This window comes from Tenrec ecaudatus, chromosome 4 (genome assembly GCF_050624435.1).
Source record: "Tenrec ecaudatus isolate mTenEca1 chromosome 4, mTenEca1.hap1, whole genome shotgun sequence".
Taxonomy (NCBI): Eukaryota; Metazoa; Chordata; class Mammalia; order Afrosoricida; family Tenrecidae; genus Tenrec; species Tenrec ecaudatus.
This window is the reverse complement of record NC_134533.1, coordinates 39,140,281-39,160,817: the sequence shown is the minus strand read 5'-3', so window position 1 is coordinate 39,160,817 and position 20,537 is coordinate 39,140,281. Positions and strand designations below refer to the sequence as shown.

Below are 20,537 nucleotides of genomic sequence, written 5' to 3'. Positions count from 1 at the left end.
ACAAAAGGAAAAGACGGCACTACTTTATAAACAGTTTTTAAAGGAACCCCCCCACACAGCCTTTACTTATTTCCTCGTCATCAGTTGTCAGATTATGAAACTTGTCTAGCCTGGAATTTAGACTCCATTTGGTGGTTTTTTCTCACAAATTTTGATTTCCTTTGAATGCCTAGAGGAATGTTTATGTGTATCTATAATCTTAAGGGAATCTAATGAAAATACAGAAATACTAGCTCTTCGATGCATAGAGAATGAACCCTAAAAAGACACTCACACTTTCCTCCCCTCCACATTTTCCTTTTGGAATGTTAATGTTAGTGCACAAATACCAGAAGGCGCCCTTCCCACAGTGTGCCTGCAGCCCCTGGGTGGGATGACAGCAAATGCCAGGGTTTCTGTGTGACTGGGAGACATGTGCCTGCTACAGTGAGAACCAGAGACAAGATTTAGCCAGGTTAGTATTATCAGGTTGTTGGCCCGTGGATATTGGGGCGATTTTTCACACCTCGTCCTAAAAAGCCTGAGCTCACTGGTAAAGCGCGCTGGTGGGGAGGAAACCCCTCCATGTGCACACGCAAATGAGGATTTAAAGAATAGAACATTATCTCCATGGAAAAACTCACTTCTAAATTATCCATGTGGAAATGCAACTTAGCTCTTGTTAACATTTCCTTAGAAACATGCATTTTGATTCAGACAAAACAAAAGGAGAAATAAAATCCCCTAAAAGTAGGCATAGTCAGTGAACTATATACTCACAAATATTTTGCTCTTTTCTGACCATCTGCATTTTTCCTGCTTTATTGGCCTCATTTCCTTTCACTCTGTTTTCCATGATTCATGGAGAGGTGATCTAGCTAACGCTGAAACTGATGCACCGCTTCTTTCAAATCCCCAAAGTCTCTTCAGCAGAGTTCCTCACTGGGGCGTTCTGGGCTCCACTCTCTAGTCTGCCTCCTTCTGCTCCGAGCTGGGGCTTTGCGGCCCCATCGCTGCCCTAAGGCAAGTGGGACAGAGCCGAGCCCTCTGGTTTTGCCCAGTCTGTTCCGCCAGCTTGGAAACTGTTGAGGGGAGAGGGGAGGGCCTTGTGGGGGGGTGGTCATGGATGGACTGGGCGACTACTGGAAACCAGTGGCATTTGTCAACTTGCCATAAACTTGTAAGACAGAGTTGGGGTGAGGGGTTTGGAGAGGTAGCGTGCTTTCCAAAATCCAAAGGAAAATGGTTGTCCACTTTCTGTCCGACGGCTCCGATAGGAAAGGTATTCTTTCTAAGCTCACTGAGATTTCAATAACTAATTAATTAATCTATAGCTCAAGCGATATTAACATATTCATGACAACGTTGTTCAAGCTTAAACACTAGGAAACCAATGTTGTTGTTTTTTTAAAGCAGGTGTGAGTGTGAAACTGGGCATATACCCACCCTCTGGCATTTATTAAATTTTACTATCACTTGATACCACCCCAGTGTTCGCTAAGTTGAGAGAAAGTGGAATGTAGGCCTTGGACCGTTGTCTTTCTCTGCCTGTGAAGAGAAGAGAAAATCACTTCTGCATCTATCCTTTCCATTCATTCTAGGAAGTGTTTAGTCAGTCAGTCTAGGGAAAGCCGCATTTGATTTTCGCCAAACCAACACACTAACATGTCAAAAATCATAGCAGACAGCGGCGCCCGCACCACACAGCCCACTGGGGGAAAGGAGCTGGAGGACGCTCTGGCCCAGAGAAAACCTAAAATTACAGTTTCGGTCATTTTCGCTTCCTCCGCATTCCTACCAGGTAGACTTTGTCAGATACCTGTGGCAGGGGGAACCTGTTCCTGCATGCACAACAACCGAAATAGGATGAAAGCCCCAGGAAATCAGCCCGTTTCAGAAAACCATGAAAGTGTGCCTGTCCCCCCAGCTTTACAAAATGTGCTCATTGTCGCGTTTCAGTCATGTGAATATGTTTCAGCATAAAGTAGCCACGGTTTCCTGTTCTAGAAGCACCCCTCGCTTGGGGGTGGGGGCAGGGAGCGATGGAGGAAGGCTCAATAACACACTGTAATGAAACCTGCCTCTGGGCAGCGCTGGCTTCAGTTCTGAATGCCCAGAAATACTTCTCGGACGCTCTGGGCTGCCTAGCAATGGGGATTTTCTCATTCTGGCTAGCTCGACAAAGTAAATACAACTATTGAACATAAGGCAGCTCCTAATAAAAAACAACAATCCCCCCCTTGTAAACACCTACACTTGGCCCTGTTAAAAATTCTTTCTTCATACCCAGGAACTAGCAGACCTTTAAAAGCAGGGGTCTCAAAGTAACTCCCGCGCAGTGGGGAGATGTGATGCTGCGCGTTGGCATTTCCACCCAGCGCTCCGTGCCCCATCCCAGGGCAGGGTGGAGCAATGTTCTGCATACACTGGAGGGCATTATGCACGGGACACATTGGTCATTGTGCTCCCGGGACTCATTCACGCCCAGCCAAGAGGAACTCAGTATATGTGCCTATAGATGCTAGACGTACATACAAAAAGAAACGACTGTCACATCAGCACAGAGCGCGCTCGTCAAAAGCTGCCAATTCTGGAAGTGATTTAGTGACCTGACAGTACGGTAACAGAAAGCCATGCTGTAAAGCTCCCTGTCTCAGGGTGCTGGTGCGGGCCTGTTCGCATAGTAGAGTTCTTCTGAGGACCGGCCGGGCCTCTGCCAGTCCCACAGTGGAACAGCTCAGCGCCGGTTCTAGAAATCTCTAGCATTGGGAGGTTGGCTTTGCGTTCCCCTACCCGTTTATCTGCTCCAATTGCCTGTGGCTGAGGTTGCCCATTCTAGGAAGGAGGGAAAGGAGCACTGGTTTGAATTCGAGTAGATAAAAACAAAGTGCTTCTTATCTCTTGCCACCTCCAGACTAGTTCCTATCTTCTTTGAAGAGAAAATAAATCAATAAAGGGCATTAAAAGAAATTCTCATTAATTGGTACTTTGGATTTATTTCTAAAAATGTTCTTTTTAAGTTCAAAATTCAAATTAACGAAACAGCCTGTGTACCCGCAACATCTTAATATCCTTAGGCTACCTGGGGGCAGGACCCTAAACATCACTCTTAAAATGTTTCCCAGCTTACCTTGAGGAAAAAAAGGGGCTTCCTGGAAGAGGCAGCTTTGAAATATTCTGCGGGGGGGGGGGGTAGGGGGGAGTGGGCGGAGGCGGGGAGGGGGATGTTCATTCTGACCACAAAAAAAACCCCAGTGTTCTTCCACTGCTGGCAGTCACAGCAGCAGACTCCAACTCTCAAGCATCTCTCAACGTGGCCCTGCTGAAGCTTATTCCAATTCCGTGCACTCTGGAGCGGATATGCTCCTGCCTGTCGTGTGCCTCCCAGAGCCTATGCATGCCTGGCGCAAGCAGCAGTTGGAGGTCATCAGAAAGGTTGCCAGCCTGAGAGGCCCTGCAACACAATCAAGGAAAGATAAACGGAAAGGGGGCTACAAGGAAGGGTGGTGTCTACGTGTGACTAGACCATGACAGTCTTTTCCCAGAGAAGGGGCGAATTTGGGCCAAGAGGAGGGCATCTTCTCACAGTGCTTTTCTCCTCCAAGTTTGGATGACAATTTAAGTCACCTTATTCCAACTGTTACCTAAACAATTTTTTCCCACTCCTGTTCAGATGGGAGCATCAAAGCGCATAAAACAATGGGAGCAAAAAGGCAAAAGAATAAGTCAAAAATATAAAGAAAGCAAAGGACATTGCCTCGATTTTTTTATTGCACAGAAGATAAAACCGTTTAAGCGTCTAGTTTGTTTTCTGTCCACTTACGAAATGAAGGTGGAGGACAGCATCCTCTCCCGCGACTTTCGAGGTCTGGCCATTCAGGAGCGCCTGGTGTCGGGCCACTCAGTCCCGAAGCATCATCGTGAGGTTCTGTTACTGTGTAATCACAAGATTCCGACTCCCGTCTGAACAGGAAGCCCCACTCACACCCCTGTTGGAGTTTCTCTGGCACAGACATTTCAAATAGGGTCTCACCCTTCACGTAGAGTCTTCTTGTGGGGCAGGCGCGAGGCTGAGGGCCCCCACCCTCAGTGAAGGTGGGTGGAGACCCTGAGGTCACTTTGTAACTGGAATGTTTCTCTCCATTCAGAAGAGAGCAAGATCTAATATACCACTTGTTGGGCTGGTATGTTTATAGCTTTTTTTTCCCTTGGTTGGTTTTGTTTTGTTTTGTTTTGTTTTAATGCCCATGCCTGTGTTTGTAAACATACAGGTGAGAGAGCCCTGGCATTCATAGACATGGATTTACATCACTCTCTTGAGGCCTGCCCTCTGCTTTAAGAATTAAATCCAAATTGTTTACCACAGCCTACAAGGCCTGCAGGACCTGCCACCTGCCTACCCAGCCAAATTTCTCTCAGCCAGGCCCTGCTGCCTGACTGCTCCAGACACCTGACTTCCGTTGCTATTGCTCTCCCAAGAGGCCAGCTGACTCGGCCTCCCTCCTGGTGTTCTCGTGTTTTCCCTTTATCGGGAACTTTCTCTTCCAGGTCTTCAAAGAGCTGATCCTTTCTCCAAAACTACCTTTGAGCTCAAGTATCCTCTTCAGAGAAGGCTTCTACGGAGTAGCCCCACCCCCTCCCCACCAGCTGTATGCTATCACCTTTTTCTCCCTTAAAGTTCTGTTCATGCTCAGAAATCATCTCCTTTGTTTATTTGCTTTTCTATAGGTTGTCTCTCACGTGAGCCAGGCAAACATATATGTCTTGTGTGGTTCTGAGTTCTGTGAAAGCAGGGTGTTTTGTTCTTGCCTGGCTTGTTCTCCCTGTTATCACAATTCTTGGCACATTCCAAACCAGTTGCTGTAGCGTCAGTTCTGGCTGATGGTGACCCTGTGTGTGTCAGAGTGGAACTGGTTTCCACAGGGTTTTCAATGGCTGACTCTTCCAAAGTACGTGTCACCAGACCTTTCAGCTGAGGGGCCTCTGCATAGACTTGAACCTTCAACTGTTCTGTTAGCCGCCAAGTGCGAACAATTTGCACCCACGTGGACTCCACTTGGCATCTCGAATAGTGATGAGGAGTGTGGACTTGAAAGCCTCAGTTCAGCTTCCAGTTTGGTACCCTGAGCCTGCAGCATCACTTCTACTCTCCTCCCATCGTTTTACAGTTGGATACACAACCCGCGACTAGCTGCAAGGGAAGCTTGGAGAGGAAGCCGTTATCCAGGATAGCCATGAATTGAAGGGTTCTGGTCTGCACAGTGAAAGGATCCTGGATATTAGAGGGTAATTGTCCATCAATCTCTGCCAGGACTCACAAGGACTCCTGGTGGCATAGTTCCTTACAGATCAGGCTGCCACCCATAGTGTCAGCAGCTTAAAATCGCAGCAGCTCCTGGGAGAAAGAGGTGGCTTTACATTCTTATAAGCCCATGAGGGCAGTTCTGTCCTGCCTTATAGAGTCACCGTGAATTGGAAATGATGCAATGCAAGGGAGTTTCTGAGGGTTGTCCCTGTAAGTATCCACAACTCTTTGGTACTCAAAGGCCCATGCTCTTCTCCCTAAAAACGGAAAACTCATCTCCGCCTCCAGTGATGAGCAGGTAAACAAGCATAATTACTAGTCAAAAATAATTATAAACTCCTGCTGCCTAGGAATGGCAAAAAATCTCTGCCCTGGTAGTAGAGGAATGTCTGTAGCCTAGTTGATGCCCTGGTTCTGCTCCCTGGCAGGAGCCCCCTTACCCAGCATCCTCTATATCCCTGGAGGAAGTCACTCCATGTCCTCTACTACCTACGACCTCGTGAAGCGGCCATTGGTGAGCATGCGGAGTTTCTGCAGCCCACTCATGGCCATGCAGAGTCAGGAGTTCAGGGGCTCCTGCAGCATTGGTGTAGGCTTTTGACTGGACTTGTGGTTTTCTTTGGCAGTTATTCCCTCCAGACTTCAGAAGATTACTAGTCTGTTTGGGTCCCTTTGCTTCCACATTCAAGCAATCACAACCACAGAGCTTGTCTAGACATAGTTCTAGGATTCAGTTGCAGGAAACACATACCACCTAATTATTATAATGCAGAAGGAAATTTATAACACAAAACTGGAGGCTGGCAAAATAAGTGGAATGGCTGGAGAACATTGTCATTAAACTCTTAGGCCCCCAGGAAAGCTACTGCCCCTACCACAGTCCAGAAGGCCTGGACTGGGGAGGCTGCCACCAGTCGGCTCTTGGATTAGCTGAAAACATATACTCCTGGGGTCCCATTGCCATCACTGTGACTGCTTGGTGACCTCATGAAGCTATCTTGTCACGTTGTCTGTATACTTCCTTAGCTGCCGCTCAACTCCAATGAAGCTACTAACCATTAAACCAGTCGCTGGAGTCCGGATGCACGACAGTTATTGTTTCCACAATACCCTGGCCAGCTGCAACAGTCAAAGGAGCAGAACCATGGCTTCCACCTCCTGACTCTACTGCCAAACCCAAACTCGTTTCCGTCGAGTTAATTCTGACCCCTGGCCACCCCATGTGTAGCCAAGCAGAAAGAGTGCTCCACAGACCTCTAAGAGCTGACTTTTCACAGGCACTTCTGGGTGGACTCAAGCCTGCAACCTTTCAGTTAACAGCCGAGTGGGGTAACCATTTTTGTCACTCAGGAATTCCAAATTAAGTATGTTATTGTTGCATGTGTTAGGTGCCGGCAAGGTTAGATTTGACTCAAAGCAATCCTGTGTACCAGAGAACAAAACAGCTCAGTCGTTGCTATGCTCAAGTCCATGTTTGCAGCCACTATGTCAATCCCTCTTACAAAGGACTCCCAAAATACTGGATTTTTTTTCTCCCCCCACCCAAAGCTATGTATTTAATTTTTTTTACAAAGCAACCTTATACATTTGTCAAATCTGCAATTCCATTCTAGGAAACATTTTTCAAACCCATCAGTTTGTGTGGCTGACAGCACCTCCCTCATTTTTTGATTCCCCCCTTCTACAGTGTCAACTTGCTTTCCTTCCATGTCCCTCTTTCTTCATGGAAACAAAAAGAAGTCGCACAGAGCAAGATCAGGTAGTCAGGTGGGTGGGGAAAGGGAGACATGCTGGCGCACTGAGTTGGCTGCGTGAGCAGGTACATTGTCGTGGTGGCAAAGCCAGTCCCCTATTTGGCACAAATCAGGCTTTTGTTGTTTTTTTTGGTCACACACTGTCATTCTATCTTTTCAGAAGATCTAAATAGAAAGCTTGATTAACAGTCTGACCTGGTGAAACTAACTCCAAATGCACTACACAGTCAATATTTTTGTCTGTTCAGGAAGTTGACAGACATCCAAAACAAGGTTTGTCATTAATTGACATTTCACATTTTTTGAAACAAGGTTTGGGGATGAAGGAAGGAAGGTAGGTTGGTTTGCCATTAATCGACATTTCATTTTTTTTTTTTTTTGGAAACAAGAAAATCATTCAGACACGAGTTTTTCCCATAGCCCTGTGCTTGTAAGCTGTGTTCAACATCACAACAGTTTCTGCAGCATTTTTCCTGAGCAGGAAACAAAATTTCACAGCCGTACACTGTTCTCTTAAATTGACCATCAGAAAAAAAATGAGGTTCCGGTGAAACTGCTTTCACGAAAAAAAAATTCACTGTGACCAGAGAACCTTCCCAGGGGGTAGCACTGGGTGCACTAACTCAGAGCAGAATGCTTGATGCTCACCTAACATGAAAAATGTCTACTATGAAGACTCTACACCACCCAGCACAAGTCCAAGGGTTTTTTGTGTACCCCTTCATATTGAGAGTTTTGCTCTTTTTCACTGCCCCACTACTTTACCAAGTATGATGTCCTTTTTCAAGGACTAGTCGCCACTGATAACATGTCCAAAGTACATGAGATGGAGTCTTACCATCCTTGCTTCTAAGGTGCATTCTGGCTGTACTTCTGCCAAGACGGATTTGTTTGCTCTTTTGGCATTTCATGGTACTCACCACCACCATAAGGCAAATGCATCTATTCTTCTTTGGCTTTTCTTATTCAATGTACAAATCTCACATGCATATAAGGTGATTGAAAATACCATGGCTGGGATCAGGCACACATTCATCTTCAAAGTAAGCTTCTTGCTTATCAACACTTTAACGAGGTATCATGCAGCAGATTTACCCAAAGAGAGGGCTGCAGCCATTAGCAGTGATGGTAGATCCATGAAGAAATCCTTGACAATTTAGTCTGGCTACAGCTAAATAGCTAAACCTAATCCATAGCGTTCCATACAAGGAGGGATACCAGAAAGCAGTTGGAACAGATGCTGAGTACCTACTCTCCTTCTTTACCTGTTAGACTCGCCTCTCTCTCACATCTTATTCAGAGCTACCTTGAGCCCTGGGAAATAATAGACCTGGGCGGGAAGGCAGCACCCTTAATTGACCCTTGTCTCTGCCCTGGCTCCCATTTTTCAGGCCAGGTCTTAATGAAAGATATTTAACAAAAGCTGGGGGCACAGGCAGCTCCTGCAAAGATTGTCTGCTTCAGTCTACAGATACAGAAAAGGCTGGGTTTTTCCAATCCTGTGAAGCCCCAAATTAGCAGGCTGTCAATCAATTTACCTTGGGAGCTGCCGCACCTCTTTGAAAAGAGTTCTATTCCCTCCCATTTCTTCCTGAAAACTCTATAGCTCTAACCTGAAGTTTGTGCTTTGGAAATGGCTTGGCTAAAGTGGCAAGAAGCAATTTACACAGCAATATTCTGGATTTTCCCAGTCTTCCACGTTATCCCACGCTTAAGGGTTAGTCACTAGATTTCCTGCCCCCAATATGTGACCATTTTGCCCACTGCCCAAGCACCATTGAGAGCTTCATTTTTTAGGTACCAAATTCAGCAGAAATTGGATGTAGCTTAGGCAAACACAGAGATCTAAAAATAAGAGTAGCTTAAGCAACCTGAAAGTTCACGTATCTCTCACCAAAAAAAGCCCAGTTAGGTGTTGCAACAGAGCTCTTTCGAAGACGAGATGGCCTTGAAAGACTGGACACTTGGGTTTGTTTTTGCTTTGCTATGTCCTCTTTAGCCCATAGCTTCCTTCTTGATCCATTATAGCTGTCTCAGTGTCCCCACCCTCATATCCACATGTCTCCCAAGCACTTGCAGAGCGTAGGGCAAGAACACAACAGAGGGTCATTTATATCTAAATATTCTCAAGCCCAAGGCTGCTGAGTGTACTTCCTCCTCCTTTCTTTACAAATATACCTTTCAGGGAAACCAGAAAGTTTAAATTTAATATCAGGGTTCCACTCTAAAATGCTGAGACTTGGCCTACAGCCCACCCCATGCTTCCTTCCCACCCAGGGGGGCTCACAGATATGCTTATAGACACCCAGCACACATCAACAATGCAGTCCACCCTTGAGGGACAAAGCTGGAAGTGAGCCAGTTCTGTGACCATTTGAACAGGATATTCTATGGTCTTGAGTACCAGGCTGTCCCCAAAGTTAAGAAAAGCTCTCAGTGAGCCTATCCCCTTAACTCTGTAATCCCTCTCCCTGCAGGGGGAGGCACTGAGAGAGGGGTGAACCAGGTGCCAGAGAAGGGCCCCTCTCGCTGAAGTATACTAGTAATACTAAGAGAAAGGGGAAATGGATAATACCCTTCTCTTTTATGACCTGACCCTGAAGAAGCTGACCATAACACCTGCTTTCAATGAAGGGGCCAGGAAAGCAATCAGAAGTATTTGATCCCTCTGCCTCATCTAATGGCAGGGGAAACTGAGACGTGAACCTTTATGCTAGGAGACTCTGGGCCTCTTCATAGTCAGGGACGCTGTCACGAGCTAAAAAGGAGGAAGTAAAGATATTCAGATACACACCTTTTCACAAGTCACACATTTTGGGGGGATCATTTTGTCGGGGGCTCTTACAACTCTTACCACATTCCATACATCAATTGTTTCAACCACATTTGTACATATGTTGCCCTCGTCATTTTTCTAAACATTTACTTTCTATTTTGAGCCCTTAGTATCAGCTCTGATGTTTTCCCTCCCTCTCTCCCTATGACTCCTTGATAACTTATAAATTATTGTTTGCACTTCTTACTGTAAGACCACTGTCTCCCTTCACCTACGTTTCTGTTGTTTGCCCCCCTAGGGGTGAATTATGTGTTGATCATTGCAATCGGTTCCCCCTTCTTCCTCCCTCCCCACCTTCTTCCTACCCTCCTGGTATCACTACTCCCAATTCTGATGTGAGGAGTTTATCTGACCTGGATTTCTTAAGTTGTGAGCACTTATCTGTGCCAGTATACATGCTCCTGTCTAGCATGACAGTGGGGAGTGAGAAAGTCTGAAAGAACCAGAGGAATATTGTGTGTTTCACCAGTGCTATACTGAACCCTGATTAACTCATCCCTTCCTTGTGACCCTTCTGTGAGGGCATGCCCTATTGTCTACAGATGGGTTTGGAGTCTCTGCTATGACACCCTTATTCTCAACAATATGTTTATTTTGTTAGTTTTGGGTTTTCTGGTGCCTGTTACCTGATTCCATCGACACCTCATGATCGTACAGGCTGGTGTGCTTCTTCCATGTGGGCTTGTTGCTTCTCTGCTAGAGAACCACTTGTTTAACTTCAAGCCTTTAAGACCCCAAACGCTATATCTTTGGATAGCTGGGCATCGTCAGCTTTCTTCACAACATTTGTTTATGCACACATTAAGTCTTCTGAAAGATTAGGCCATAAGACACCCAACGCTGTGGAAAACCCTTGCCAACTCACTGTGGTCAGACAACCAACAGCCACCAAGCACAAGCAGAAAACCACCATATAGCTCAACTCTATCCAGAAGTCAAGGCACCAAAAACAATTACCAAGATAGCGTTGCTTCAGAAGAGAAAGAAGGCAAGATTGACACACCCCCTATAAATACAGCACACTGATATGAAGGGAGATAGGAAAACACCCAACACAAAAGGTATGAGATGACAGTAAATTAATCCGCAGATGGTGGTAATAACTCCGAATGTCAATGGCTTGAACTAACCTATTAAAAGACAAAGGTTAGGGAGAAGGTGGGGGAAGCGTGTGGGAAGTGGAGCTGATACCAAAGGCTCAAGTAGAAAGAAATTGTTTTGGAAGGGATGATGGCAACTTATGTACAAATGTGCTTGACACAATGAATCTATCTATGAATTGTGATAAGAGTTGTATGAGCCCCCAATAAAATGATTATTTTAAAAAAACAAAGGTTAGCAAACTGGCTAAGAAAACATAGCCCATCAATCTGTTGCCTTTAAAAGACACATTTTAAGCTCACAGACAAAAATAGACTAAAAATAAAAAGCTGATAGAAAATATGCCAGGCAAATAGCAACTTAAAAATAGTAGGGTTGCAATCCTAATCTCCAGCAGAATTGACCTCAAGGTGTAAACCATAACAAGAGACAAGGAGGGACACTATATAATGCTCGAATGATCAGTAGACCAGGAACTAGTAAGCATATTAAATATATATGTGCCAAACAAGAGACCTGTGAAATTCATCAAACTATTCAAAAATGAAAAAAAGAAATCACAGACTCAACAATCTTAGTAGGTGACTTTAATACACCACTATCAGAGAAAGATAGATCAATTGGAAAGAAGCTCAGCAAGGAGGCTACAGAGCTAAACACTACAATTAGGTGACTGGACCTGAGGAACATTTATAGAGTTCTTCATCCAAATGCAAAAAAAAAAAAAAAAAAACCACATTTTTTTCAAGTATGCATGGCTCATTTCCAAAAATAGAACAAATGCTGGGACACAAGTTAGGCCTGAGTAAATTTGAACACATAGAGATCACTCAGGCATCCCTCTTGGACCACTCCTCACCATAAAGTTTGAGATCATCTAAAGGATGACCAGAAAAACAAGGGAAGCCAACTGGAGGATGATTAATGATGATCTTCTGCAACACAAATGGATACTGGCCTAGATTATAGAGGAAATTAGGGAGTTTAGAGAAACTAATGAGAACAAGAATACAACACACCCAAACCTATGCTACACAGCAAAAGCAGTTATCAGAAGAAGTTTGGTAGCAATTAATGCATTTATGAAAAAGGAAGAGAGACTTATGACTGATATGCTATCACAAAACCTCCAGCAACTCGTTTTCAACAGAGCAACCCCTCCAATAGCAAAAGAAAAGAAATAATAGAAATCAGGGCAGAATTCAGCAAGTGGGAAGACAAGAGAATAATACCAAAAAATCAGTGCAACAAGAAGCTGGTTCTTTAAAAGGATCAACAGAATCAACAGTTCCGAAGCAATACTATCAGTTATAATTGACGGCCAGAATACGTGTCCCCCTGAGCATTTTTCAACAGGCAACGTACTAGTATTCACAGAGTGCAACTGTAAGGGCTTGTCTGATTTTCAGATTATTCAGAAAGAACTAAGTCATATTTTAAGGATATGGAACGATGATGGCATTCAACAAAACTATGTTAAACCCTAAAATTTCATTGGACCTGAAACACACTAGCCCTAAAACCTGACCATGTTAGGTAGACATTTTTCCAGAAATAGCTGTCCTCCACCAAATGCACACTTACCAATTCAAAAATAGCAAAATTTGAGGTCTGGCATTCTTTCCACTGGCCTATTAAATAGGAGAATAATATGAAAGTCCTCAAAATTAGGCAGATGGATCTGTCATGTTGCAAAATGTTTACCAGTGTATACTAATTACAATGTAATGTTGCATTAAAATAAAGTAATACTTACAGAATATAAATGTAATAATGTCCCAAAAAGGTAATTACAGAGTAGCACAAATCATTATTTTTTTACAAGTTGAACTTCAGTGCCACCTTGTTAGAAACCTCAGAACCTTGAGAGCCCAGTGGAGCAAGAAGAGAATGCACAGACTGACGGGCAGAGAAGAAAGATGAGGCAGAGGTCCAAGTACACCAACCGTGTGCCCCCTCCAAAGCCACAGCTGCAGGAATATGGAGTGCCTGGGGCCGGGACACTGCTCCAAGTGTTTGACTACGTGCCACCTACCATCTATGGCTCTAGCACTAACGTCACCATTCGCTCTCTAGGAGTACCTGAGAGACCCACCTTGCTCACACCTACCCAGTCCGGTTTTGATCCTTTGACCCGGACCCGTGACATTCTGGCTAGTTCTGTCAACCGTTGTGGCTCGGTGTAATGTGCACAATGAGCCTACTCTTCTGCTGCCTTAGCTGAAGAATCAAGAAAAAAAAGGTGAAACAATATTCTGCATCCTATAAAGAACTAATATAGAGTGATGATGAATACATCCAATTCATTCCTCTTTCTCTGTCTTATTCTCTTGGAGTCCCCATAACACAATGTAGCAAAGTGAGTGGATTGACAGGACAGAAAGGTTTTGTCTGATTTCAGGCTGTCATCAGCTCTGCACTCTGGAAGAAGAGTTTTCCTCATCTCTCAGCTTCTGGTGGTCTGAGCATTGCTAGGAGTTCCTTAACTGGTACATGATCCATCCATGGCGCCTTCGCCCTGGTGTGACTACTCCATGCCTGTGCACCCCTCTTATGAACTCACAGGTACGGGAGCATCATGGGTTATAAATTGAGCTGCTAACCACAACCTCAACAGTTCAATTCCACCATAGGAGAAAATGAGGCTTTCTGCTTCCCTAAAAATTGACAGCCTCTGAGCCCCACTGAGGTAGTTCTACCTTGTCCTGTAGCATCGCTAAGAATCAGAATCAATGACAGTGAGGAGTCAAGGGGATTAGGACTAGGACCCATCCTACCCTGGTATGATGTAATTGATAAAAATCTTGAAAGAAATGCCCTCCTTTCCTAAATAAGGTCGTATTCACAGGTACATGCATTGGGATTACTGGGTTGTTGTTTTTTTAAGGATACAATCAGCTGATAATACTCTGGAAGGAAATTATGTATTCCAAAAGGAGAGGGCAAACCCATGCTTTCTGTACTTGGACAGAGAGGGTCTGCACAGCGCTCTGGGCTGGGCATTAAGTCTGCATCCCCCCATGGTCAGGAATGAAGATGGAGAATGGAGCCCCAAGTTGTGAGTTGCTCTCGCAAAGCGACCGATGCTTCCAGATGGGGATCATTTCATCATGGCCCTGTTCTCAGATCCTGTAACAAAACGCTCTATCTATGCTCATAATTCCATAGTAATATATTTGTTTTCCTCTTCTTGAATACATGTAAAACCTTTTTTACGCAGTTTTAAACATTTCCCATCTCTGTGTGGACAGAGGTAGCCACATCTAAGCTCTGGGCATGAGTGAGAGTCAGGGCTTCAGCTTCTAGGGTTTGCCTTCTTGTTCCTTTTCTTCTTCCTGCTGCCCGAGAAAGAGCAAGAACACCAGCCTGGAACACAGGATGGAAGCAGTGAGTTTCCTCTTGATGAGGACGGTGCGGCTCAGAGAGAATTGACTACTCCGGGGTCACTGAGACAGTGAGTGACGGCCAGGTGTCCTACTCTCTCCCTCCACCGCCAGTGCCTGGTGCCTTTAAGGGACCGATGTGGAGCGGATGTGTTCTCAGGTGTTTACAAATTTTCATTTCAGTTGGCTATGTTTCAAAGGGAAAAGAAAGAAAAATCTCCACTACATCCTTTGAAATGTTCACATTGATTTCTGTGGTTCCGAGCAATACAAATTGTGGTTTGTCAGGAAACGTCAAAAAAAAAAATGCTTAAAGGCTTAAAACAGATCCCTATTCATCTACTAAGGGTTACAATGTCATACATCAATTGTTTTCAGAAAACAAACACTGCCTGGTGCTTTGGCCTTGGCAAAATATGAAAATATAAATTGATTAAACTTATTTTAATGGGTATTTACCTGCAATTTGTCTCAAATCCAGGTGTAATCTAGATCCATTATCTTGCCCCTTCTGTCTGGGAACTGTGAGCACCTAGCACACATCTGGCAGGGGGGAGAGAAGGAATGAGGGAGGGAGCTCGTGAGCCAGGAAACCCAGTCCTTTGTGAAGATGGAAGCAGGTTGGTTGTTGACACAGGCAGGCGTGAAGTATATTCCGTAACCAGGTTGGGGGAGGGGGCTCAAACCGTCTAGTTAATGATTCTGGCTCATAGCAACCTTGTTGTTAATCCCAAAAAGAGACAGGCAGAGAGGAAAGAGGCCCCCAAGCCCAACTCTGCTTAGTACACCAGACCCTCAGAGTAAATTGTTTTCATTGCTCCCGCTTTGCTACTGCCCTGGCTGGACTTTGTAGGGACCTAAAGGTGTCTTTGGCAGGAGCGAGTATGTCACCAGCCTTCTGGTTTCCCCCTCTAGGTGACATCACATTCATCTTGTGGGTCACTGCAGATCACCCCAGCCTTGGGGGAGGGGGAGGAGGGATGGGGGCAGCTTGGGAGTTGTCATACCATTCCCAGCTTCCTTTTCCTATGTACTGATCGGCCGCAGCATATGTGCAAATGTGCTTGACACACGGTAAATGTATGGATTGTGATCAGAGATGTAAGAGCCCCCGATAAAATATTTAATGAAAAATAATAATAATACAGATCATCATTTCAGATGAGCATTAATGGGCAAATATAGGCAGCCAGCCCTAGAGGGATCTCATAGATCAGCAATTTGGTTCTTTCCTCTCAGAATCCAGGGTGGCGGGGAGGGTGTTAATAGTGTCGGCCCAAGACAACTTTGGGTCAGTTTTTTTGTTGTTGTTTTGTTTCCTTTGGGGCCCTACCAGGTATAAGGTGAAAGCGGTAAATGCCTTGATTTGGTTGACAAGATGAAGAATTGGGTTTTGTGGTGTTTGGGGTTGGTTTGTTTCCAATCTCATATGATCTGTATTTAAACCATTACAAGAGACCTAAAGGCCTGCACCCATAGCCCTGGCAGTGCTCCGCTCAGCGTGTTTGTTCAGGAGACAGGTCTGGGGGACAGCAGCGTCTGAACACTGCGCGTCAAATGTGCAAATGTGGGGGAAGGTGCTGGGCCGGCACACCGGGCCAGCCTGGAACCCGAATGCTCCTTCTCCCTCGCCGCCTCACATCACACGGGCATGGGCACAGGGGGCGGCCCCGAAAGGAAGGGAAAACCAGCTGCTGGGGAATCGCGATGGCATCGTGCGCTTGTTCAAGTGACAATCGAGACGCGCAGGCAGAAATGGCAAAGCGCCTGGGTCGGCAAGTAGCCTTTCCAGCATGCCATTAGGTCAGGAGCATTTGCTCATGCCACCCAAAAATGTGGCGCTCAGAGGTTGCACACAAACCATATTTGACTTCCCTTCAAAGCCATTCAACCTGAAAGATTTCCAAGCATGTCAACAATGTCACATTTAGCTACTTTTGCTGTGAAGGGCTTTCAGCCAACTGGCTCACACGCACTGCCCAGAGAAAAAGAAGGGACGTTTTTAGCCAGTCCCCCAGCAAATAGGTATGCTCCAGAAATGAACTGTAGCATGCTCCTTCAAAAGAGAAAAAAGAAACACTAGTTTCTGCATTTCAATTATCAGCAGAATATGACCCTGAAGGGCAAAAGCCAAGGACTTCTCATAATCTTAGCGATATCGGGGAGGGGGCAGGGCCAGGACTTCCAAAAGTTAATGGAAAGATAATGGAATTTTCCCAGGAACTTCCTGATGCGCCTCCATTTTCAATCACCATTTCTCCATCTAATAAGCCATGTCCTTGCGTGCAGACCCGGCTCGAAGCCCACCTCCATGAAGCTTCTTCCCGGGCCTCTTCCCCCAGCACACTTCCTGCCTCTTCTCTGCCGTCCTCCCACATGTAACTTCAGGGCTTCTTGTGAGACTTCCTGTACATTCTGTAGTGTTTGTTTGCACTGTTGTGAGAAAATATAGGGGGGAGGGGGTGGAGTGGAAGGCACTCTGTCCACATGTCCTTTCGGAATGCCCGGGTTTGGAAGGGTGCTAAACCCTGAGCAGCTAAACCACCACCCAACACCATCTTTGTGAGGCCTGACAAAAGTGTCCACACACGTTTATTTATGGTGAATGCTCTTCTAGGTTCGCATAGCCTTCCGATCATGCACATGTCTTAGCCAACTCTCCTTAACTAGTCCGCAATAGCTGACCTTAAAGAAAGACCTTGTGAAATGATCAATGAATTACTCCCTCCCCTCCCCTCACCGAGGGGGGTGAACAGCAAATACATGGGTGAAGGGAGACAGTGGACGGTGTAAGATAAGAAAATAACAATTATTTATAATGTATCCAGGGTTTACAAGGGTGGAAGGGAGTGGGGGGAAAAGAGGAGCTGATAGCAAGGGCTCAAGTAGAAAGAAAATGCTTTGGAAATGATGATGGCAACATATGTACAAATGTGCTTGACACAATTGATGTATGGATTGTTTACAAAGCTGTAAGAGCTCTCAATAAAATGATTAGAAAATAATAATAATCACAACTGGGTAATAAACAACATCACAATAAATGGAGAAAACATTGGGTGGGGAGACCTTAAAGAAATGTGTAAACGCAGACTTGTCTACAGGAAGAACACGGAATGAGTGCTGGTAGATGGAGGGGACAGCAGTGGATTCATGGAAACAAAATCTGTATGAATTGTTAAATGTTAAACGATGAGCTGCTCTGTAAACCACCTAATTCACAATTAAGGAAAAAAATGTACTAAATTAACAGGAAAAACCCCTCCGACATATAATTAAAGATCTCTTCCTCTCACATCATCATATGGATATTGATGGAGTTACCACCACAGAGACATCTGCAGCCTCAGACTGCAGAATTGTGCCGGCATGTCAGGACTCCTGAGGGTGTCAGGCTTTGGCTTCTGCTTTAAATCTTTTCTGGAACAAAGTAGGTCCATAGTGCTAACGAAAGAATTCGCTGGAAGAAACAAATCTGGCTTCATTTGAACTTTTTCTCTTGTTCGTTGTTTTTGCATTAAAGAACCAGACTTACTATGTGGCCAGCTGGGCGCTAAGTAAATACTACTGTGTGAACATGGCCATCTTAACCTCCCGACATCTCAGTTAGCCATAAGTAAACCAATGGCACATTTCACCCTAGATCATTGAATTAAAAAGTCATTTCAAGCGGATGCAAATCAAGAAGGAATATTTTCATAAATTATTTTTGAGTGTTGTTCAATATTTTGATCCTTTGCACACAGCTTGTGTTTCTATGACAATAAACAAGCCTTTCATCGGGGACCAAAAAAAAACCAAAAACACTTGCTAGAACATGTACTTGTGGACCGCAATATTTTGAATCAATTAAAAACACTCCAAAAAGGTTCCCCTCTCCCTTTCTATCCCTCCCACCTCGCCCCATCCTTCTTTTTTTTTTTTAACATTTTATTAGGGGCTCATACAACTCTTATCACAATCCATGTGTATACATACATCAATTGTATAAAGCACATCTGTACATTCTTTGCCCTAATCATTTTCTTTTTTTTCTTTTCTTTTTTTACATTTTATTAGGGGATCATACAACTCTTATCACAATCCACACATATACATACATCAATTGTATAAAGCACATCCATGCATTCTTTGCCCTAATCACTCTCAAAGCATTTGCTCTCCACTTAAGCCCTCTGCATCAGGTCCTCTTTTTTTTTCCCCCTCCCTCCCCTCTCCCTCCTCCCTCATGAGCCCTTGATAATCCACAGATTGTTATTTTGTCATATCTTGCCCTATCCATCCTTCTTACAGCAAAGAGAGTTCTCATGCGGGTCTTCTCGGACCAGTTCACTTAGAGAAGCCGTTGGTTGGTCATCAATGAGGGCCCCAACCGACCTTACCTTTCGCCTCGCACACCCACTGGGTGCATCACCCAGCAGACACCATCCTTGAAGTATAGATTTATAGGCAGCAAATCCTGTGGCGAAGGAGCAGGAAGGTCTACCGGCATTTGATAGAGAGCCCCTTGAGCACACAAAGCGTTCTTTAGAAGGAGGAAGACTTCTCCCCGCCCACAGTTGATGGTTCCGTAATTATGGTTGACTTTACTTTGGCCTGCTGAAATCGATCTGTGTCGACAGAAACACGATGGAGGTGCGGGGATGTTCCAAGCTGCACTGTGCTTTGAGAAACATAACCCGCCTCATGCATGGACATAAACTCAAGAGTAGGCTGTCATAAACGTGTCGCCGACTGGCCCCTGTGACAGTACTGGCCCTTTGGCTGGCAGCTGTGCCACGGCATCACGCTCCTGAATCATGAAGCTCCCTTGAGAAACTGGAGCATTGAACTCGAACCTCCAGGTCAATGAAGAGACAAAAGCAAACCAGCACTGGTGAGCACCCATAGTTGTTGAAAAGCTGTATCAGAGTGAAAACTAGTATTTTGGCAAAAAACAGCCGAGCCCCACAAAACAACCCCACCATTATTTCTGCGACCATTTCCAATTATGCTTCTATTGTCCATTTACATGTGTTTTCATTTCTATTTCAAAGGATAAAAACTCTTTGACACATTTAGGTCTCGACGTTGAAAATGTCCCACTAGGATTCTTGGTCCGGTTTCCGTAACGGCTGTTATTTGTAAAAATCTAGTTAGGGTAGGCTGCTGTGATTATATTGGGCTTCGTAATTAAGAATTGTTTTAGCTGGAATTTTATATGCAAGACTAAATGCTGATCAACAGAGCATAATATTGTATTCTGATGTATGCTAGTGAAAGCAAAATTAATTTTTTTTCTTTTTTTTCCCTTCCTTCTGAAATCTGCCATAGCGCCTGCATTTGCCCCCGGACTTGTCAGACACAGTGAGCCGCTCAAGCAAACAGGCTGTGGCAGAATCCACCGCACGGCTGGGCCCAGGCTGTGGCATGATGGCCGGAGGCAAGAAGCACCTGGACTTCTAGCGAGTTCTCCTTAGCCGTTGCATGCAGAATTATATGACACCCTAATTATGATTGCTAATAGCTTATGTAAATATTTTTCTTAACGAGTTGACCCTCCAAATCCTTCAAAAGAGAAAACACTCAGGATTGGAAAGCAGGGAGCCCCGCTCCCACCCCGTCTCTTCAATTTTGTAAGAGAAACAACTTTTTATACAGAAGTAGTACCCCAGAAATACTTCCATTTAAAATGTTTTGTGCTCCTTTGGAGGAACCGTATCATTTTATTTTTAATAAAGGGAAGTGACAGATCAGAAACGAAGGTTCCTTGACCGTTTCTTGCTCATCGATGTGCCTGCCCCACGGCACTGAGACGCACAGGCTGCGGGACACAGCCTAGGCAGCAGGATGGAATTCAAAATGTTGTGTGAACAACCTGTTTTCTCTCTCATTTCCAAAAAGTCGCTCGCCACCAAACACCAGAAGGTTTCCTTTAGACACACACGCATTTGTTTGCACAAAGGCTGTAGTGAAATGGATTTAGCTTGCTATTACATTGATAAAGACAAAATAATATTTGGGGATCAAAACACTGTTGAAGATAACTGGCCTGGGTGAGTAATAAATACAAAGAATGTGAGTGACAGAAAGCAGAGAGCAAAGAAGGATGGTCTTCTGCTTGGTAATCCCAAACGATTGAGTCAGCATATAAAATTATGTCAACATCATAATTCAGGATTGAAATGCAAACTGACAGC

At 44.7% G+C, this 20,537-nt stretch overlaps 1 protein-coding gene across 1 annotated transcript in view; it reads left to right on the top strand.

The window, feature by feature from the left end:
* The window catches only part of ELP4 (elongator acetyltransferase complex subunit 4), a 245,697-nt gene extending 225,596 nt beyond the window's left edge, over positions 1–20,101 (top strand). The window contains exon 10 of the mRNA XM_075545945.1: positions 19,672–20,101. Coding sequence (XP_075402060.1) covers positions 19,672–19,803 — 132 coding nt within the window. The 3' untranslated portion in view covers positions 19,804–20,101. The remainder of the gene's footprint in view (positions 1–19,671) is intronic.
* Positions 20,102–20,537: the final 436 nt, after the last annotated feature.